Below are 20,895 nucleotides of genomic sequence, written 5' to 3'. Positions count from 1 at the left end.
GGTGGAAAGTTAAGGTGGCTTTAGCTGAATTTCAGGGGCTAAGTTGCATTAAGTTCTCACCTGAACACCCCTTTTACTTGAATTTCAAGGGTTTTGTTATTTCATACATAATTGACATTAATAATACAGACAATTGAGCTGATGAAAACATTGTATCATGTGTAGAAAATAAAATAAAAAGAAATTGTGCAACCACTTTCTGCCCAAAAAAAAACCTGTTCTTAAAAAACTTTGTTTGTATATTTACTTAACTTTTTAAAGTGTTCATGTTTATATGTACTGTTGATAAATAGAACTTTATTAAAGGGTTACAATAACTGTGTACAAAGACTACACTCAATCTATCCTAAAAAATGTCTTTACAAGACTACTGCCCATGGATAAGGTAGGGTAAGTAAACTTGGGCAGCAAGAGAATTTAGCGTGGGATAATTAAACTTGCTGCTGGGAGTGGCTTCAGCTTTACCTCCATAAAACAGACAGGTATGAGCAGTGGTTGTGCATAATGAAACTGCACACATTCAAAGTGCTGCCACCAACAGCCAGAGACTTGAAACACCTGCAACACTGGAGCTCACCATTTGAAGAATCATCAGAAATGATATAGAAGTTCAAAAAGAAGGCTTTGAGGAACTGTCTACAGACGTGCTGCCCCCGTCTCCAGCAGTGCTACTATGTTTTGAATATAGGTTGGCCTTTCATAAGAGTTAGCTGTACAACATCTGGTGCAAATCCACTGAACAATGCAGCTACAACAAAATACAAAAATAAGAAATGACTAAAATTAACTTGCAAAACACCATCAATTGTACTACCACACAAAAAACTCAAAACAGCTAAGAGTACTGCATAGCTGAAAGTGCATTAGAAGTACAACAAATGCAATCAAATAAACCTTCAACCTCACTAACATGAATACAAAAACTAAATAACTGCATATAAATGCCATTGATTCACAAATCTAATGTTGTAGGTCGGTGTTAGTGCAAGTTAAAGAAGACACTAAAAAATACTTGCCACAGCAGATGAAAACAATGATAATGAGCACCATCTGATAGCAGTGGTTCATATAACTAACACACACAATAGTGCAAATGGACCTTCAAATATGTAAATATGTATTAACACCTACTTTCACATCAGCCACACTCCTGCAACCAAAAGGATGAAACTGCAGAAAATTGAGGCTTTAATACTTTCCAAAATCATTACCAAAATAAATTAAATAAACTATTGAAACGGAAGACATATTTGTGCAACAACCTATCACAGACACCTACACAAATAGAAAAGTACAAGAACCAATAACAAATAATGAAACTCACAGATATCTATTTTATCCCCACTCAGCATCTTGCATAGCCAGGGCTAGTCGATGCGGCTGCAGATCTTGCTTTGTATTCACGGCTACACGTACATTTTTTTGCAAGCCCAAAATTAAACTAAGCCGGCCTTCAAACTTCAAATAAGAGAACACCTAAGCAGTTAAAATAGCATAGACAAGTGCTGGGGTCCACTAGCTGTGTCTTGGTTAGGTAGGATTAATGCCTTAAGGATGGTTATTCTTCCAAAGTTGTTGTATTTATTTATGTCATTACCGGTAAGGAGACCAGCCCCTTTCTTTAGAAAACTGAGGTAGCTCACCCAAGCCTACATATGGAGGTCAAAGAAGCCTAGAATTCCCAGTAGGTTTATGCAAATGCCCAGGGACAGAGGGGGCATGGGTGAACTATTACCGAGTGGCCCAGTTGAGAGTAGTACGGGACTGGTCGAGGGATGATAGGGGTAAGGTGTGGAGAGAAATGGATAGAGCTGTGGTAGGACATGGGCTAGAGGGAGTTTTGTGGCTTCCTCGTGACGACAGACCCAGGAGGTTGTATTGTAGCGCAATTGAGGAGTTGGTGGGTAGATTATGGGACGAAGTGGTGTGTAGATCGAAAATCACTACCTTTCCCTCTCAACTCACGCCCCTACTTGCTAATCCTCCGTTTTCCCCCGGGCTGGAGATTGATTCCGGGTTTGACGTGTGGCGGGAAGGGGGCTGCCGGTTCCTTAAAGACCTTTATGAAGGAGGGCAGGTGAGGAGCTTTGTCGCCTGCAAGGCCTTGTTCGGGGTAGGGGAAGAGGAGCGGTTTCGCTACACGCAGTTAAGGCATTGGGCTTTACATCCTGTTATAAAAGGGGCGGCTACAAGGGAACTCACCCAATTTGAGAAATATGTGACCACTAAGACAGGGGACAGACACCTGGTGGGGGAAGTGGCGGGTAAGAGGGGCTTTATGGCCAGGTGGGAGACAGAAACTGGGCATTCAATTGCACTGGATCAGTGGCAATCCCTCTGGGCGCAGATTCCCAAGTTGACGAGCTCCTTACAACTTCAAGAAATTTGGTTGAAACTGATGTATCAGTGGCATCTCATCCCTTACAGGTTAGCTAAAATATATCGGTCTGCATCTGCTCTGTGCTGGAGGGGATGTGGGGAGGAGGGCTCCTGGAGGCATGTCTGGTGGCTCTGCCCAATGGTTGCCCCATTCTGGGACAAGATTTGTGAGGCGGTGCAAGACATGATGGGTACTATTACCGCTGCGGGCACAAATACGGGGTTGTTCATGTTGGGGCTGGACGGTGCCCGGGACGAGATACGGACGAAAGCCCAAAGGAAGGTGTATGTGATTTTGGTGATGGCAGGGACACTGGTAATAGCACAGAAATGGAAGGCAAAGGAGGCGCCCACGGAGCATGAATGCATAGGAAGGATTTGGAGTCTAGCGGCTCTGGAGATGGTGACGTACTCACTAAAAGGAGAGTATGAGCAGTTTCTTTTGGACTGGGACCTGGTTCTGCAATTCCTTAAAAGAGACTCAAGGACTGCCTGGTGCCCACGGAGCATGAAACATTTGGGATTGGCGCAATAAGGGGTCATGGACCAGATGGGGGGGGGAGATTAGAGATGGGAGGACTTTGGGCTTTGAGTGGACCCATCTGGTGGAGCTTTGACGGCCTGGTATAAGGGTGATGGGGGTAGAGGGCAAGAGACGAGCGCAGTGATGGTGGTAACTAAGACTGAACCTATGAGAGTTGTAGTGATATAGCATAACCCGTGGGGGTGGTGGGTGGGGGTTGTTAGATGTGGGTGGGGGGAGTTGGGGGGTTATGGATACTTTGTTTCATTGTTGTTATAAATACCAATAATGAGTTCTATGAAAAAAAAATAGCATAGACAAATTCAATTCTGTGCTGTATCATCCACATAACAATAGGATTATTGTACAGTAAATCTATGGTTAATAGACGCGGCTATAAATACAACCACGCCTACAGGTACATCTAATAAAATGACAAAAAGCACTGAAATGCCTTCGCACAAGCTTTTATTATAGTGGCGGTTACAGAAAAGCCCTGCACGGCTGTTTGTTGTTAGCCGTCATTATACAAAAAAAACTATGAATAGAAATGTATTTCCACTCCCCCAAAATCCAAACACGTGTCCCAGACATGCCTAGCAGCCCCACCTCCCCTCCCCATGGTCTTCCTACACTCCCCTGGTCTCTCCCAACCCCCCAAAACATTCAATGCATCTATGATGCTACTCCACCCAAAATGTTGGATAGCTGCGACTACCACACGTCCACAAACACACAACATGCCATTTCCCAGAATGTAGCCATGGCTGCACTGGGTGCCATGTTTATCTGCTGGTGGCAACGCCGCACACAGGATTGGTACTGGATAGCGACAGTTAAATACCCCAGTCTGTGTTGCTGCTGGGTGCAATCCTCAATACTCGAATTAGCCCCTTTTTTGTAAAGCTGTGGCTACAAAAATTCTTTGAAAAAAAAAAGAAATCTGAGCATGGAATATAAATGACAAAAGACACAGTACTGATACAATGGTCCTTAAAAGGTGTCAATATAACATGCCCATCAAGTTATTTAAAGTGGATGATGATAAAGTATACATAGTCGATGGGATATACAAAATTGGGGTTAGGTAGGGTGGATAAAGTTCAAACACAGGTAAATCATGGGTTGGACACAAACAATGAGAGCATAGTGCATAGAAAATTCTACAATCAGAAGGACAAAACGACATAAAGTGTTAGCTTTTATAATTTCCAAAATAAAAATCACAAAAAGAGGACCATGGGCCTCATTACAGGTCGGGTGGTCCGGAATAACAGTGGCGGTAAACCCGCCGCCACTGTTAATTCCGGACCGCCCGATCCCGAGTCCTGCAGACGGGAGGTGATCTTCCCGTCAGGTCTGACCTGGCGGGTTGAACACCTCCCGCCTCCAGGCGGACGTGGAAACACCAGCACCATCACGAGATGGTGCCGGTGTTTCCACTTCCCCATTCCCATTGAGTCCTATGCGACTCAAAGGGAATGGGGATTTATACCATTCCTCCTCCGGGATTCCCAGGACATCAGGGTCGTAATGCCCTGGTATTTCTGGGAGTCACGGAGGTGGAATGGTAATACGAGTCTGGCGGTAACCAGGCGGTTTTACCGCCGCGGTTACCGCCGGACTCGTAATGAGGCCCCATATTTACTAACCAAAATACAAAAATGGCTGACAAATTTTGAGTGTAACATATCACAGACAAACACAGAATTACAACATTAACAACCAATTACAAACACCAAAACGCACACATCAAACATACCCTACTCATACAAATTACTAGAAATTCAAACTAGGAATAATTTTCCTGGAAATAAAGAAAGAATGCTGATATCATGGCTGGTTTAAAAGCTTTGAGGCTGATCGGAGACAGTTGACTGGTTACTGGCTTTTTGTGAGAAACTAAATATTAACATAGACCTTGTTTTGAGAGATTTTATAATTAAATGGTTTGGATTGTTGGATCTGTTTTGGTTCTAGGTTTTTCCAAAATGTTCCAGTCTGAAAAGTACAGGGCCCCCAGACATCATACTAATTCATTGCGGAGTCAATGATTTGGGGAATGTACGAGGTGTGTCCCTTGCTTTAATAGCCATGGTTATCTTTCGCAATGAAAGAAAAGCTAGATGGTGGATGTTTAATTTTAAAAAAACGGTTTTGGGTAAATCCCAGATATATGGCTATCTATTTTTGAGTAGGGGCACACCATCTCCATCACATATTTAAATAACTACTGCACGGAATAACCCCAAACCATAAAATGGCCTCTTTTAAATGCTTCATGCACAAATTGTTTTAGACCTGGAATAAATCCATCCAGCGGTATAGGCTGTGTGCTTTTGCAAAAATTGACCATGTTTGTCTATGGGAAAATTAATGGGGAGTAGGCTGCACTTTTGGCAAAAAAAATGTTTTGTCTTCTTAATATCGTTTATGTTTTTGTAACAAATCTTAACGAAACTTTGCAGTGTGGGGGGCCCACAAGTTCTTAATCGCTTTCAGAATTTGGCTCAAATTTGTCACTCGAATCAAATATTATTAACAATAGAATTTTGAGGGGTTCCTATGGGAGCCCGACTCACCTTAACTATAGGGCGGCTATTGCCACCCTATAATATATAGATATATGGATACAATCATCTTCTCGAAAACAAAACTTAATTGACAGAGAATTATGGGAAAGAGGTACAAATGCAGCTCTTCCGTATTTAAGTGCCAAGGTGACACTACATTGCCCCCATTACATACAGGGTCACAGAGTTGCAGGTCTCATTTATGAAAACTGTAAAGAAAGAGGAGCATCAAATGTGCACAGGTAGGGATTTCATAGTCTTAAAACTGCTATGGAGAATTTTGTCTTGAAGCTAAAAGTAATGCAACCAGAGAACCTTGCAGGTCAACAATTAAAGATCCTGTTGACTCAATAATATTGACCAGGATTGTAAGAGATAATTGCTCAAATGTAAATGATTAAAGGCAAATATACCCCATGACCCACGCCGCACTCAAGCAATAGCCTGAAGGCTTTCAGAGATAGAGATGACCTACGCTCCATCGCTCTGGGGTCCATAGGCACCAAGTACACTGGAGTAAAGGGGGTAAGAATGGAAATAAAATAATTTGCTTTGATTCTGCATGTCATTTTATTTTCATTCTTTCTTTCCTGAATTTCCCTTTCTTCATGAATCTGTTTTTCCAGCTTCTCACCTGTCAACCCTCCCATTTCTTTGACTCGTTCATCTGCCTCCCATCAAGCCCACGCCCATGATTCCACTGCTGTCTCCCACTCTCTCTCAAGTAGTGAGTCAGTCCCCACCCACTCCCTGGTCACATGTCCCTGGTTGTTTTAAACCAGAGGCCACTTATTCAAACTCAGTAAGATAGCTCAGCATATCAGTGCACCTGCCGTGGAACGCTATGTGCATCCAGAGAGTCCATCTGCTCAATAGACTGGCAGAGAGGAATGGAAGCGAGGGAATGATGGGAAGAAAGGTAAGAGAGGGATGAAGGTAGGTGAAGACATTGACAGAAAGAGGGTGGGAGGCAGAGAAAAGGAGGGAGTGGCCTAGAGATAGAAATGTGAAGTGTAGAGGAGGTAGGGAGAAGTGAGGGAGGGAGGGAAAACGAGAGAGTGGGCTAGAGATATAAATGTGGAAGGTAGAGGAGGCAGGCAGGGAGGGAGGGAAAAGTAGGGGGCGAAAATGAGCATGGGTAACTGGGTTTGGAAGGAAGAAAGAAAGAGTGAAGTAATGTGTGGAGAGAGAGAAGTAGAGATGAGAGTGAGAATGAAGGAGTGTGATTTGGAGATATGGAAGGGGCAAAGGGAAGCAAAATTAAGCATTTGATGGATGGAGGGTGAGGGGAAGAAGAGGGAGTTACAGAAGAGAAAAGATAGAGGGAGAGTGGGTAGAGGGTAGCAATGGGAGGTTGGAGGGATATTGGAAGGGGAGTGAGATGTGAGGGTGAAAGGGGATGCAACGGCAGAGGGGCGAATGCAGGCATTGTGTATTTATGCGAAATGGCCATTCATGGTGCAGAAACTCCATCCTCAGGCATTAACACAGAGACACAAACCCTGGACAACCAAAGATATAAAACACAATACCCCCACAAGGATTCAGGAAGAGATTTGCCACCCTCGAAACAGAGCAGCAGAACCACAGGCCTTCGGATGTCCTCATTCTAATGGGGCTTAGAAAACACGAACTAATCATCATGTTTACCCCAACTCTCAAATGTTAGTATGATGGCCAGAAATGCTTGCACGTCCCAGGGACAGTGTCGGGGTCTTTCAACATTTTCAGTCAAAATGAGCCCTGATCCTTAAAGATGCCCCATGTTTGCAGTCTTATGACACAGCAACATGGTCCTTTAATTCAGGAAATCAATATGTGCTTTGAAGTACAAATATTACAGATTCCATTTGCTGATGCATTTCAGCCATCACCTCCCTCTGGTCTCTTGCAGGATCCAGCAACCTTCGTATCACCTGGTTACACTTTACTTCGGTTTCCTTTGAATGTCAAAGAGCAATTAGTAACGTTTTAGTAGTAATTTAGGGTCTCATCTCATGCCATGACAATCGTTAGCTGCATTCTTTTGACTCAAATGTAATGTAAACACCCCACGGGTGGTTTGGACTGTTTTTCACAGCTTTATGTAATGGGGGTGCAAAACATCTTGTTTACATGGGTCCCCATCATCCGTGACACATTTGCAGATGGCCTTGCAGTTTTATATTTTTTTGTATTTAGTACTTCTAACCCTCTGACCCTTACAACCCGTGGTCGCTGGATTTTCTGTTATTAATGCATGTATCAGTGAAAAGTTCACACAACTCTGGCATTATTCTATGCGTGCCACAAGTTTCCATTCTCAGCAGACCTGTCTGTGCTTCATATCAAATCACAGCACATTAGTGCTGACCGGAAAATCATCGTTTGCCATCTCAGCTGTGAGACTGTGGCTTGAATGCACGTGTATTAGGGCCTACCTCATTTCCCTCTTTGGGGTCATTAGCATTTCTTGATTTTAAATCTTCATTCTGGTATACTGCTCCTTTTGCACTCGCACAACATTATGAATGAATTTATCAGAGGGCAACTGTATGTGAGAACACATTTGCATGGGAAGATTGCCTGCATTAGTGGTAATTTCAATAAACTGTGTTTCACATTCAGAATAATTGTGTATACTAGTCTCCTGAATGAAACACAAAGCATTATGCTATGCTTGGTTAGACACTTATAACCGAATTCCATGTTTTAATCAGTGATGTTTGGGTGTTTACAACCTGCTGGTGCAAACAGAGCTAACATTTGCAGCATTAGGGTTAAGGATTCAATATATGCAAAATAAAAGAAATCGTGCCCCGTAATGAAAATAAAAAGTCTGCACCCATGCCTGCAGACATCGAAATCATTATTCATTCCATCCTTGTATGAGTGCACAGCTGACTCCCAACGTCAGTCTGTCCATTGCCCAATTCATAGTAGTGAGACTTTCAGGATACGGAAAACAAGCCTCACGCAGCAGGTATTTCTAGTATTTAGTTATGATTATGCTTCCTTGTGCAGCATGCATTGCTAAGAATGTTCAAGCCGTTTATGTTTCATAAAAGAACTATACAACAGTAATTAGTAACGCTGAATGAATTATTCAATTTAACAATCATAGTGACCTTTTGAGATTGTTCAGCCTGCCACAGCCATTTTACTATCTACAGTATGAACGGAATATTTAAGCAGACGCTAAATCACAAACTTCCTTACCATGATAAAGAGACTAGTGTGTTCAACATCATTTAAATGGTTGATTGTGCAATGACATATGTACACATTACAAACAGTGGTATTCCAGACAAAGTGGTTTGAGTAATCAAAAGGTAGGTGGTACACGTTGTAAAATGGTTTCCTAGACTGTAAATGTCCTGTAAACTGCAATATTGTCCAGTTAATAAGCTTGGACCATGATAGCAAAACAAGGGCCATGCTGCCATCAATGTTCACACACGTCCGTTTTCAGTTTCTTCTTCTATAACCTCTTCTGTGGGATCAGGATGAGGAAGCACGACGAAACAGGTAGATGTGGCTGGATTGTATTCTACACAAGGCACTGTTTCAGCGTCTCCAACTGTGCAGAGAAGAAGGAAGTAGAATATTATTGTACAGCGAATGGCATTTTGCCATGCACACATAATAAATACAATGCTGTTTCCCTTCATGTTTTAAAGGACGTGGGTGGCTTCATGGCATGGTACACGATCCTTCTGTCTTTATGATGTTGATTTAAATTTGATCTAGGTCAATAATGATTCATTGATCTTCATTAATCTATTTTGTTATATGTTGATGGTTTGCAATGGGCATGTGTGCAACTCACAAAAAAGCCACTCATACCAGCTTTGTTAGTAGTCACGTGAGAGGCCCCATACTGAACGATAATGGGATCTGAACAATCCCAGATCATTGTTCATAGAAAGATAGCAATAAACAATATATGTTAATGCATAAGCGTATAATTGCACCGTCACTGGGTTGAAAAAGTGGTAAAACATGATTTAACACATATCACATGACTTGCTTTTGGGCACCAGTCATTGTGAAGGGCAAAAGCAAGTCTGCGAGATAATCCCATTAGCCATTTAATAAGAAAATAAATTATATGTGACCCAGAAATACGCCTTCAGGGCAATGAAGACTTAGAAACAAGGGGAGATGCATATTACAATATATGTTCAAATTATTTACCAACAATATGGCTGTTATATTGTTACTAGCTGGAGCTGGCATATACAATGCTGATAATATAGGTCTCTCTCTCTCTCTCACACTCTCTCTTTCTCTCTCTCTCTCTCTCTCTCTCTCTCTATCTTCATTATGTTTCATTTAACATTGTCTTACACATATTGCTTCGAGAAAGTTATATTATAGAGGTGAACAGTAATAAGCAGTTCATTTTGTTTAGCGGTAAACATGTGTTTTATTTACATTAAATATATTGTACAAGCTTTATGAAAGGGGCATCTTATTAGTAGACCTCCATTCCAAAAACAGAATTACCCACATCATTTTATTTCTAAAACTAAAACAAAATAAAACAAGTTTCAGCTATCCCGCCCTCGCCAGATGGCATTATGTCACAATATATTGTCACGATTATTGTCATTTCCTCCATGCCAGAGCATAACCTCCACCCGAAGGTAGTCTAAATGTCCACTTGGGGCCATGTCAGGTGTTTTGGCAGAGAATAGTGCTGTACGCAAAGCAAAGCTCTGGAGAAAGTTGGGTCTCTGCACTTAAGTTCAAGAGAAACCACTACCCCTAAGCACCTAACAGGTTTTCTGTTGCACAGTAATATTGTTGTGGGCCCACCTTCTGGGTGACTATGTATCAATGTTTATTACCTTTGTGTTTATGATAAACATTAGATGCTATCTATATCTTCCCTATACAGATTTATCACTAGACCAACAAGTGTTTGCACTTGTAATATAGTGTCTTTTATAGCCCTAAATAAAAACAGATTAATGATGCTCTCACTCTCTTGTCTAGCATTTATGTGTATGTATTCTCTTCTGGAGATAATATACAAGAATTAAAAATAGTCAAGCAATGTGTGGTTCCTAATATGAACAATAAACTCTCCTAAACGTTTAAAAACTACCCACATACTAGTAATTGTAATGCGGTGGTTCAGCAAGCCAGCAAGCCAGGGGAGGGAACCAGGGGCACGATTTATGTTTTACAGGGACGGCTACCACCAAACTCGCTACCGGCACCGGCACCACCACCAATGACTGGGCAATAACCGGCCCATTACGAGTTGAATGGGCCGGTAATTGCCCATTCGTGGGTGGTGGTATTGCTGGGTTCCCGATCCCCATTCTGCCACCTAGGGCAGAAGGGCACCAGCACCGTTGATGACGGTGCCGGTGCAATTACGAGTTATGCTCGCGGGTGCTCCACAGCCCACCAGGTCAGACCTGGCGGGCTGTCAGGCACCCGTGAGCAGAACTGGTAATTCGGCAGCACAGTATGAATGGTGGCGGTGCCTTACCGGCATTACAATGAGGCCCAATGTCTCCATGGTGCTAGGATGAATTGTGGTACGGGATAGCTTGCCTGTTATTGCAACTTAAGTGCAACAGTGCTAAATGAAATGAGCACTCTTAGGTTTATTTCCAAAATGTAAGAAAGTGGGAACATTTCTGAGGTTGAAGAGACAGGAATTCCAAAAACGGGACAACAAACTGAAGAAGTGTCCTCCTTGTGTCATTTGGGTTTGTTGAAACGCACACAAAACATTCAATGAGCAACCAAGGAAAGAAAAGGCAGAGTTAAGTAAATTTCCATACAGCTATGCAGAAATGGACAAGGAAACTGGCAGAGCATCCTCATCCCAAAAATGAGGTAAGCAAAGAACCCTAATTCTTTTTTACAGGGTTTTACACAATGGGGTTTATACAGAAAATCCTTAAGATACATTCATTGCAATACCATAAAAAAATTGCAACATTAACAAAGAACTTCATACCAGAGCATGCTTTAGCCTTCAGGGTCTTGGTCTTACAGTATCATGTTAGGCCTGAATAATTCTGCTTCGCCTACCCATGTGACTCAATGTACACCTGTAGCAGATCTTCCTATCATACATAACGTCACCCAACCTTGTGACCAGCACCCATGTGATCGTCATTCTGGTTCTCAGGCATGGAAACCCCACATTCTTTGGTGATGTATTGCATGTCACTCTACATGTCAGAGCCCTGTGCAGAGACTACCATCCGCAGAGCACAGCATTATTGGCTTCATAATTTGTGACACCAAATCATAAACTTTCACTGGTTTCACGGCATCATTTCCCCCTTACCTATGGCTGGAGTGTTACTCTGCCCATGGTTTATGTATGTCCAGGGGCCTATGAGAAAAATAAACTACTGCCAGCATTCACAGGTTTAATCATACGAAGTCCAGATGCCAACATGAGCATCCTGTTAGGAATGTAGTGACGTAGCTTATCGCAAATAAAGATGGGTGCCTGTTCATATAAAGCTCTATGTGTTATACACAGTGCCATTACTTCTAATCTCGCTGGGAAAGGTAACCAATGCAGATATTTAGGCGATGGTGCATTATCATCTCTTCATGAGCTGCTCGTAACTGCACAGACTGTAGAATGTTGAAGACAATGGAATTGTTGTTCACCTACTGCAGAAAAACAAAAGAGGTGATGACTGGAAGTTTTATAATGTTAATGTTAAAAGTATTTGTACCGGGCACTGTCAACATCGGAATTGGTCCCCAGGCGCTCTGGTGGATATGTAAACAAAGAAGGAGGGGTGGGGGTTAGAAGGGTGAAGTGGGAGTAGGAAAGTGAGGAAGGTGGTGCTCTGTTGGTAGCTTCAGTTCAGTTTTCACTGTGCGCTGAGTTTGGGTGCGATTATCGGATCGATGTGGGTCCTCATGCGCTGTTGGTGCAAGTTATGTGTTGTTTGTTTGTTGTTGTGGTGAGGTGACGTATGTGCGGCTTGCTATGCAGAGAAGTGGTTGTGTGAGTTTTCTGAGTGAGAGATGTATGCAGAAAGTTAGCTAGTGGGTTTTTGTCTCTTAGTCTTTGCAATTCTTGATCCACGTCTCGGATTGTCCTATGGAGTTGGTATATTAGTTTATCCGTCTAGTTCTTACCTGTGATGGGATGGCAAGTTTCCATCTGAGCTATTTCGGAGCTTTGTGTACCAGGTTGAGGCACGCATTGTCCCCCTCTCTGGTATTGGTGCTGTATATTTTACATTCATCAGCTCTGTTTGTCGGCTAAAAGTGAGTCATTCTTACCTTTCCCTCCTGATCTCTCCAAATTCGCTCCTTAGTGTTATCCTAACTAATATATCTTTCATTTTGGTATAGTGATATGCTGTAAAGTGATCTCCCCACTCCCTCTGTTTATGAAGGCTAGCTTAGAAAATAGGGAGAATCGGTTCCCTCTCTTAGTCTTGTTTCAGTTGCGTATGTGCCCCGTAGGCATTCCTTCTAGTTATGGGTAGAAGAGATAGGTTTTAAGTAGTTTTCTGAATAGAATGTGATCTCTCGTGTTACATATACTGTTTGGTAGCTCACTCCAGGTTTTTGGTGCAAGGTGAGCGAAAGAGGATCCTCTGGATTTTCTTTTGTTGTATGGTTTTGGTTCCAAACGAATGTCGCTGCTAGATCTGAGTGGTCTTGCTGGGTAGTATACAAATATTTTCTCTCTTAGGAACTCTGTGCCTTGGCCATGTATTGTTCTATGTGTTATGCACATTGATTTGAACTTTATTTGCTGTTTTATTCGTAGCCAGTGTAGTGTTTTCAGAGTTGGTGTAATGCATTCTCTTCACGGTAGTTTGAGGAGGAGTCTGGCCACCACATTTTGTATGCGTTGGAATTTTTTTAGGTGTCGCTCTGGCATGCCTAGATATAGGCTGTTGGGCTGGTCTACTCTGGACATGATAAGAGCAATGATGGTGATCATTATTTGGGCAAATGATAGGAATGGTAGGATCCTTTTTACTGCTCATAGAAGGAAGAAGTATTTCTTAATTAGGGCATTTACTTGTGGCTCTAGAGTTAGTCTGTTATTCATCAAGACTGCCAGGTTTCTTACTATCGTCGATGGGGCTGGAGTTGTACCAAGTTCAATTGGTTATCAGGATCTAGTGATTGTTTTCTCTGTTTTTAGAAATGATAATTATTTCTGTTTTGCCTGGTTTGAGTTTGAGGAAGTTCGAGTTCATCCATCTGTAGATTTCATGAAGGCAGCTTTCTAGAGTTGTGTTTTCTTCTTGTGAGTCTTGTATCTTGTAGACTATTTGTGTGTCGTCAGCGTATTTGTAGCATGTGAGGCTGTGTCTTTTAATGATCTTCATTACTTGAGTCAGGTGAATGTTGAATAATAACGGGTAGAAGTATGATCCTTGTGGTACTCCACAGGTGAATTCTCTTGAGTTGGATTTGAAAGGTTTGATCCATATGGTTTCTGTTCTGTTTGTTAGGAAGGATTTAATTCATAGTAAGGCTAAGTCTGTGATTCCAATTTCTTCCAATCTCCTGATGAGGATGTTGTGATTTACTGTGTCGAATGCTGCAGAGGGATCTAGAAGTATCAGAGCTGTGGTTTTGTCTGAGTCTGCGATTGCCTTTGGATCATCCCAGATTGAGATAAGTGCTGTTTCCGTTCCTCTCATTGCTCTGAAAGCTATTTGTGCCTGGTCCAATAGGTGGTGTTCTTCTAGGACTTCTTGGGTTATTCTATAGACGTATGTTTCGAGTAGTTTCGCTGGGTACGGGATGTTGGAGATAGGTCTGTAATTGGAGAGTCCTCCATGTTTCCTGCTGTGTCTTTGAGGAGTGGCTTCATGTATGCTGATTTGAAGAATTGTGGCAATTTAGCTGTTGCGATTGAGAGGTTGAAGAGGTTTCTGTTGTAGTCCATGGGTGTTCATTGTGTGAGGATTGATTTGTATATGCCTGGGGGATCCTGTTTTGTTGTTTTTGTTTACTAGTTTGACGAATGTCTCATCTGACATTTGGTGGAAGCTTTGGAGTTTGTTTGTGCGTTCCTCGTACAGGTGGGTGGGTTGCATTTTGCGGTCACATGGTCTGCTTTGTATGGTCTGCTGGAAGTTTATGATTTTGTTTTTGAAGTGCTCTACGAAGTAGTTGCATAGTTTCTTTGATGATATCTGAGCGTTGTTGCAGCCAGGTTTTTTTTATAATTTCATTTATGATTTTAAACAGTTCTTTTTGGTTTTTGGTGCTTTGATGATTCTGTTGTCAAAGTATTTCCTTCTGGCTTTTTGGATTTCCTTTTTGTATGAGCGAATTTGTTGTTGGAATTAGAATTTATTTGCACGGTTGTTTTTGCTCCTCCATTCTAGTTTCAGTTTTCGATTTTTCCTTTTCTTGGCGCTGAATAGCGAGCTAAACCATTTTGCTGTTGCTCTTTTGCGTGATGGAGTAAAATGTTTTTCTTTGTTGATCTCGTCTATTATTGTCGTGATCCAGTTGGGAAGTAGTTCTATTTTTTTGTCCAGGTCAGCTTCATCCATAGTTGCTGCTTGTAGTTTGCTGATTTCCAGTAGTTCAGATAGGTTGCAATTTTTGATGGTCCTCCAGTTTGTTTTCATGATAATCGGCAGGTTGTCGTTCTGCTTGATTATTGGTGTAGCCAGCGTGATCATGAAAGGGATGAAGAGATGGTCGCTCCAGAGGCTGAGAATTGGTGGTGCCTTGGTAATGAGATTTTTGTTGGAGAAGATTGCGTCTAGTGTATGTGCTGCCATGTGGGTTGCTCCTTTGACCCGTTGATGTAATTTCATTGTTTCCAGTTGTTTGGCTAGTGATATTTGTGAAGTTGTGGTGTCTTCATCGAACCAGATGTTGTAATCATCAAGGATAATCAAGATATCCTGCTCGATGGCTAGGTTGGTGATTGCTTCTGTGAAGGCATCTACGAAGGTTGCATCGTAAGTTGGTGGTCTGTATACCAGTATGAATTTCAGGTTTGTTTATGGGTTTGTAGATAGGCAAAGGATTAGAGATTCACAGTTTTTGATGTTTAGTGTGTCTTCCCGTTTAAGTTTCAAGTGTTTCTTTGGGCTATTGCTAGTCCTCCTCCTCTTTTGTTTTTCCTGTTTGCTTGAACGCTCTTGAAGTTTTCAGGCAGGCAGTTGTGGAGAGTGATTTTGTAGTTGTCATCTTGCCATCTTTCAGTTATAAATAGGATGTAGATACCTCCGTCGCAGAGGAGGTCGTAGATTTTGGTGGAATGTGTGGACATTGACCTAGCAATGATTAGATTGCAGCGTATCTTTTTGACGTAGTTCAATTCAGTTGTTGTTCCCTGTTTTGACTTGTGGATGCTCAGTTGGAGTGCTTCTGTGTAGGTGTCGCCGGTTTGGCTGAGGTTCCATGGAGGCAGTTTCGTCATTGAATCGGTCTGTTAAATTGATAGTTGGGTTGATGAATTCTACAGCTTCATCATCTTTCGTGTTTTGATGTGGTTGTGCCCTTGTGTTCTTGTGATATATGGGGTAAGGGCGTTGGTATTGTCTCTTTCTCTTCTTGGGTCCTCTTGACTTGTTTTGCAGGGTTCAGGAAGATTCTTAGCTTGTCTGGACATGTCAGTGTCCTTCAGTGTAAGGTATAGTGATTTTTCTTTTATGATGTTTGTTCCGTTGTTTGTATTGTTTGTTGGGGTGCGTTCTGTATTGTAGATGGCTTCTACTGGAGACGGGTGAGTTTGTGTGTCCGTTGTGGTTGGTCCTTGTTCCAGGTCTCTTTGGCGGCGTCCAATTTTGCATCGGGCATTTTTTTCCTTGGTATTAGGATTGGTTTGGATGTTGAGTTTACAGGGGACATAGCCCACCTGTCAGTCCTTGTGCTAGGTAAATATTGAGTTTTATCCTCTTAAGTTGTGATCGCGGGATACTCTATGAGGGTGTCTGGCCACTCCGTCAGTTGGTTTTGGGTGTTCGTCTATCTATGGGTGGACTGTCTAGGGGGATACTAAGCATTGGAGGGGTGGCGTGGTTAGTTATGGGAGGACTATGGGCTCCTGTTTAACTTGGGTAGTGATTCTGGTTGTAGTCACTAGCTTTCAGTGGTTGCTGGATGTTCTAGAGTAATGGGAGGGGCCTAATATTCAATGATGGCAGGAAATGATAGAATACACCAAAGTTTGAGATACCTAGGTAAGGGGGGAAAAGCCTAGGTTTCACAGAGTGGCTTACAGTGAGATAGTACTCTTAGAATGTTGGGATCTTAGTGGGAGAAAAGCCTACGTTTCACTGAGTGGCAGGCAGTAATTAAAAAACACTAGATATGAGCCTCCTAGATAATGGGAGGAAGGCCTAGGTTTCACAGAATGGCAGGCAGTAATTAAAAACCTAGATAATGGTAGAAAGGCCTAAGTTTCACAGAATGACAGGCAGTAATTAAAAACCTAGATAACAGGAGAAAGGCCTAGGTTTCACAGAATGGCAGGCAGTAATTAAAACCTAGATAACGGGAGAAAGGCCTAGGTTTCACAGAATGGCAGGCAATATTTAAAACATAGAGACAAATAGCTGATCCTTCGTTAAGGACTTTTGCCATGGATCCCAGAAATGTTGTTATTACCAATGTTGAGAAGCCAAGGGACTATGAATCCAGGGAGTCACTCAAAAATAAAATGTTAGCTTGGCTTAACCAAAGAGCGTGCCGCAACTGTATTAGAACTCAAGACTTAAAAGTTCTCCGGAGGACTCAGATTGACAGCTGGTGTTCTTTGGATAACACAGATTGTATAACTGTCGGATGTGGATCCAGCAATCTACCCATGTTTTTGAGCAAACATTTTAATCTACAGAACGTGTCATCTTATACTAAAGTGAGAATTGTTATTAATTGACTTCTTTTTTCTCTCTGGCTTACATGTTTTTCATAACTTGTCCTTCCTTTCTCTTGATATTTCTCCTGCTATTCTCTCGATGTTCTATTGATGTTATTATCATGGATCTTATTAAGCTTGTTATTGCTTTTATGTTATGTTTGTACTGTCATTGTTTTTTGTAAGCGCACTGAGGCCTATGGGCGTGTTGTGCTATCAAAGAAATAAACCAAACCAAACCAGATAACGGAAGAAAGACCTAGGTTTCACAGAATGGCAGGCAGTAGTTAAAAACACATCGTTTTGAGACGCCTAGATAACTGGAGAAAGGCCTAGGTTTCACAGAATGACAGGCAGTAATTAAAAACCACCTAGATAAGAGACTCCCAGAAAACGGGAGGAAGGCCTAGGTTTCACAGAGTGGAAAGCAGTAATTAAAAACACATAGATTTGAGATTCCTAGGTAAGCAGGTGGATGCCAAGGTTTAACCATACAATGGTACTTCGGCAGAAGTATGTAAGGCTTGTTCGCATTGGGATCCCAGGCGGTGTCCTGGCTGTGTATGTTTAATGGATAGAATACTTATAGCAGGAGGTGGTTGCAGTTACTCCATGTAATTCTCTGTACCTTGTCAGTTGACGCTGGTTGACAGCTGTCTGTTCCTCCTTTGGCGCGTGTGGGTACTGTCCGATGGTGCTTATGCTGTCTGCAGGCCAGTCAGGGTGTGAGTGCGAGAGTTGTGGGCAGCTGCTTTGGGAATCTTCCGAGTTTACCACTGCAGTCGGAAGGCTGGCACTTCTTTTCCAGTGGCTTGTTCTCGGCGTAGTGTGGTGTTCAGGTAGGTGGGTGAGAGGTTCACTGGGCTCTCCAGTACACAGTCATATGTGAGTCGGATAGGGTATATGTTTTGGTGGCTGTGGATGTCGAATATTCTTTTAGTGGTTGTCGGCCTTCTTACCCTGCTGACACCTGCAGACAGCTTTTGGGCTGCGTGTAGGGGCTGCCCTTTGCCTTAGGGCCCTTAGCCACAGTGGCTGCAATGGGCAGAGGGCTGTCCTAGCAGTAGTATGTTTATGGGAACTGTTGGCCAATCAGGGGAGGAGGGAGGAACAGGGGGTGGGAGCGAGGGAGGAAACACACGGGCTAGGACCCAGTGCAGAGGGTTGAGCGCGCGGGGTTGGGGGGCTCAAATCAAGTTAGTGAAGGCAAAATGGGGGCACCAGTCGAGGCACAATGCTCACCTGCACCTGGGACTAAAAAGATGCAGTGGGTGTCATGATCCATAGGATGCGTCCCTTTTGGACTTCCTGGTCCTTGACACAATGGGGCATGCACTCCGTAGTACTTCCAACATGGCCTTCTAACATAGAACGCTCTCCACCAGCCTCCACGTCAGACGTAGCACGTTCTATAAAGAGGCCACGCACCTGCGGCCCCGATCGTTTCAACGCTACCGCTTGCTGTGGCTAGACGTGTGCTCTGTAGTTTGCCGTCGCTGAACTCTTTGATTCCTGGTTCCCGGACCCTCGCTTCCCCCCTCTATCTTCCCTTCCTCCTTATTCTGCCTTGAATCACGGATCTCGTGTACCCGCCTCCGAGTACACCTCCTTTGTTTCCTGGACTTCCCAGAGATTCCAAGTGTCCCTGGATGTAGAACGCTGAACGCACGCTGGAACCCAAAGACGCTCACACGGGGTTGTACAAAACCCGAACCGTACGCAAGAAGACTCCTTCAAAGAATTCCAGCAAACATCGAAGTCAGGTGAGAAAGGGGGAAACCTGTGACAGTGGGTGTCATGGATGTTAAAAGAGCTTCTTGTGTGAATACACACAGAGCTTTTAGCCAATCAGGGGAGGAGTAGAGGCACGACACTCAACTGCACCTGGCACCAAAATGGTGTGGTGGGTGTCATGGATGTTACAAGAGCTTCTTGTGAATACACAGAGAGCTTTAAGCCAATAAGTGGAGGAGGGAGGAACAGGAGGCGGGAGCGAGGGAGGAAAACACATGGGCTAGGACGCGGTGCTGAGGGTTTAGTACGCTGGGGCTCAAATAAAGTTGGGGAAGCCAAGAATGGGTGCACCAGTACAGGCACGACACTCACCTGCACCTGGGACTAAAATGGTGCAGTGGTGTCGTGGATGTTACAAGAGATTCTCGTGTGGATACACATGGAGCTTTTAGCCAATTAGGGGAGGAGGGAGGGACAGGAGGTGGGTGTAAGGGAGGGAAACAAATGGGCGAGGACCCAGACGGAGGGTTGCATGCCTGGGGCTCTAATCAAGTTGGTGAAGCCAAATTCGAGGCACCAGTAGAGGCACGACACTCTCCTGCACCTGGTCCCAAAATGGTGCGGTGGGTGTCATGGATGTTACGAGAGCTTCTCGTGTGAATATACACAGAGCTTTGAGCCAATCAGGGGAGGAGGGAGGAGGGAGGAACAGGAGGCAACAGCGAGGGAGGAAACACACAGGCTAGGACCCGGTGCGGAGGGTTGAGCGCGCAGGGTCTGGGGGGCTCAAATCAAGTTGGTGAAGCCAAGAATGGGGGCACCAGTAGAGGCACGACACTCATCTGCACCTGAGACCAAAATGGTGCGGTGGGTGTCATGGATGTTACAAGAGCTTCTTGTGTGGATACACATCGAGCTTTTAGCCAATCAGGGGGGATGGGAGGAACAGGAGGCGGGAGCAAGGGAGGAACACTCACGGGCTAAGACCCGGTGCGGAGGGTTGAGCGCACGGGGGCTTAGGGCTCAAATCAAGTTGGTGAAGCCAAAATGGGGGCACCGGTAGAACATTCACAATTGCCAGAAATCTTTACAGTTGTTATTTGTGGTTTCATGGACAGTTAAATGCCCAGAATTACTCTGGGATTCATCACTTGTGTTGCAAGAGAAGGGCATTTTCCAAGTAAGTTCTGAAGGCCAAAGGAAAGCCAGAGATTTCTTGAGGCCCCACTAAATCTCTGATTTAATGAGGTTCCATTTTAGCAAATTGTTCTTCATTCAGGATAAAGGCCTTGTAGACATTTTAACGTCTTGGAAATTGTGGTCATGTAAAGTTCAATATCCACTCATGGATGGCTTGGAAAATGAGTGAATCCTACAGCTTTAGCAGTATTCCAAATGTGCACAGCAACCAGGACAAAGGTCAAAGACACATAGGAGGAAACAAACAGAATTACCATGAGTAAAGTTAATGGCATAAAACTGGATATCGCACTGAATGAAATTGAGAATTGCTATAACTGGTTGATTCAACAGGTGATTACAGCTACAAAGTCTATAGGTGCTCAACAGATTATCACTTTGGGAAATCATACAACCCATTTTGTGTAGGCTTGCCAACACTGATAACTCTTTTCCTGGGACATGATTATAATGGGTAAATTAGCCTAAATGAGAACTCAAGCAGCTTACTCTAAACTGTTTACAATTGAGGTTGGCTATAAATCTTTGGCTTGAAATTTCTAATTGCAAGTACTGCTGTATGTTTGATTATGCCAAATGCATGAACTTCATATGTAACACCGAAAGTGCTGTGAAATGCTATCACTAACTCCTAAGGGGGTATTGAATGTGTTAAA

General features: G+C 43.2%; 1 protein-coding gene across 1 annotated transcript in view; it reads right to left on the bottom strand.

Moving 5' to 3' along the window:
• Positions 1-3,353: 3,353 nt before the first annotated feature.
• LOC138481050 (sodium/hydrogen exchanger 2-like) overlaps positions 3,354-20,895 on the bottom strand; it is a 1,286,045-nt gene continuing 1,268,503 nt past the window's right edge. Inside the window, exon 12 of the mRNA XM_069612916.1 lies at positions 3,354-9,034. Coding sequence (XP_069469017.1) covers positions 8,907-9,034 — 128 coding nt within the window. The 3' untranslated portion in view covers positions 3,354-8,906. The remainder of the gene's footprint in view (positions 9,035-20,895) is intronic.

This window comes from Ambystoma mexicanum, chromosome 5p, assembly GCF_040938575.1.
Source record: "Ambystoma mexicanum isolate Mex_15411 chromosome 5p, UKY_AmexF1_1, whole genome shotgun sequence".
In the NCBI taxonomy this organism is placed as follows: Eukaryota; Metazoa; Chordata; class Amphibia; order Caudata; family Ambystomatidae; genus Ambystoma; species Ambystoma mexicanum.
Note: the sequence above shows the minus strand (reverse complement) of the source record. Positions and strands in the feature narration are given on the sequence as shown.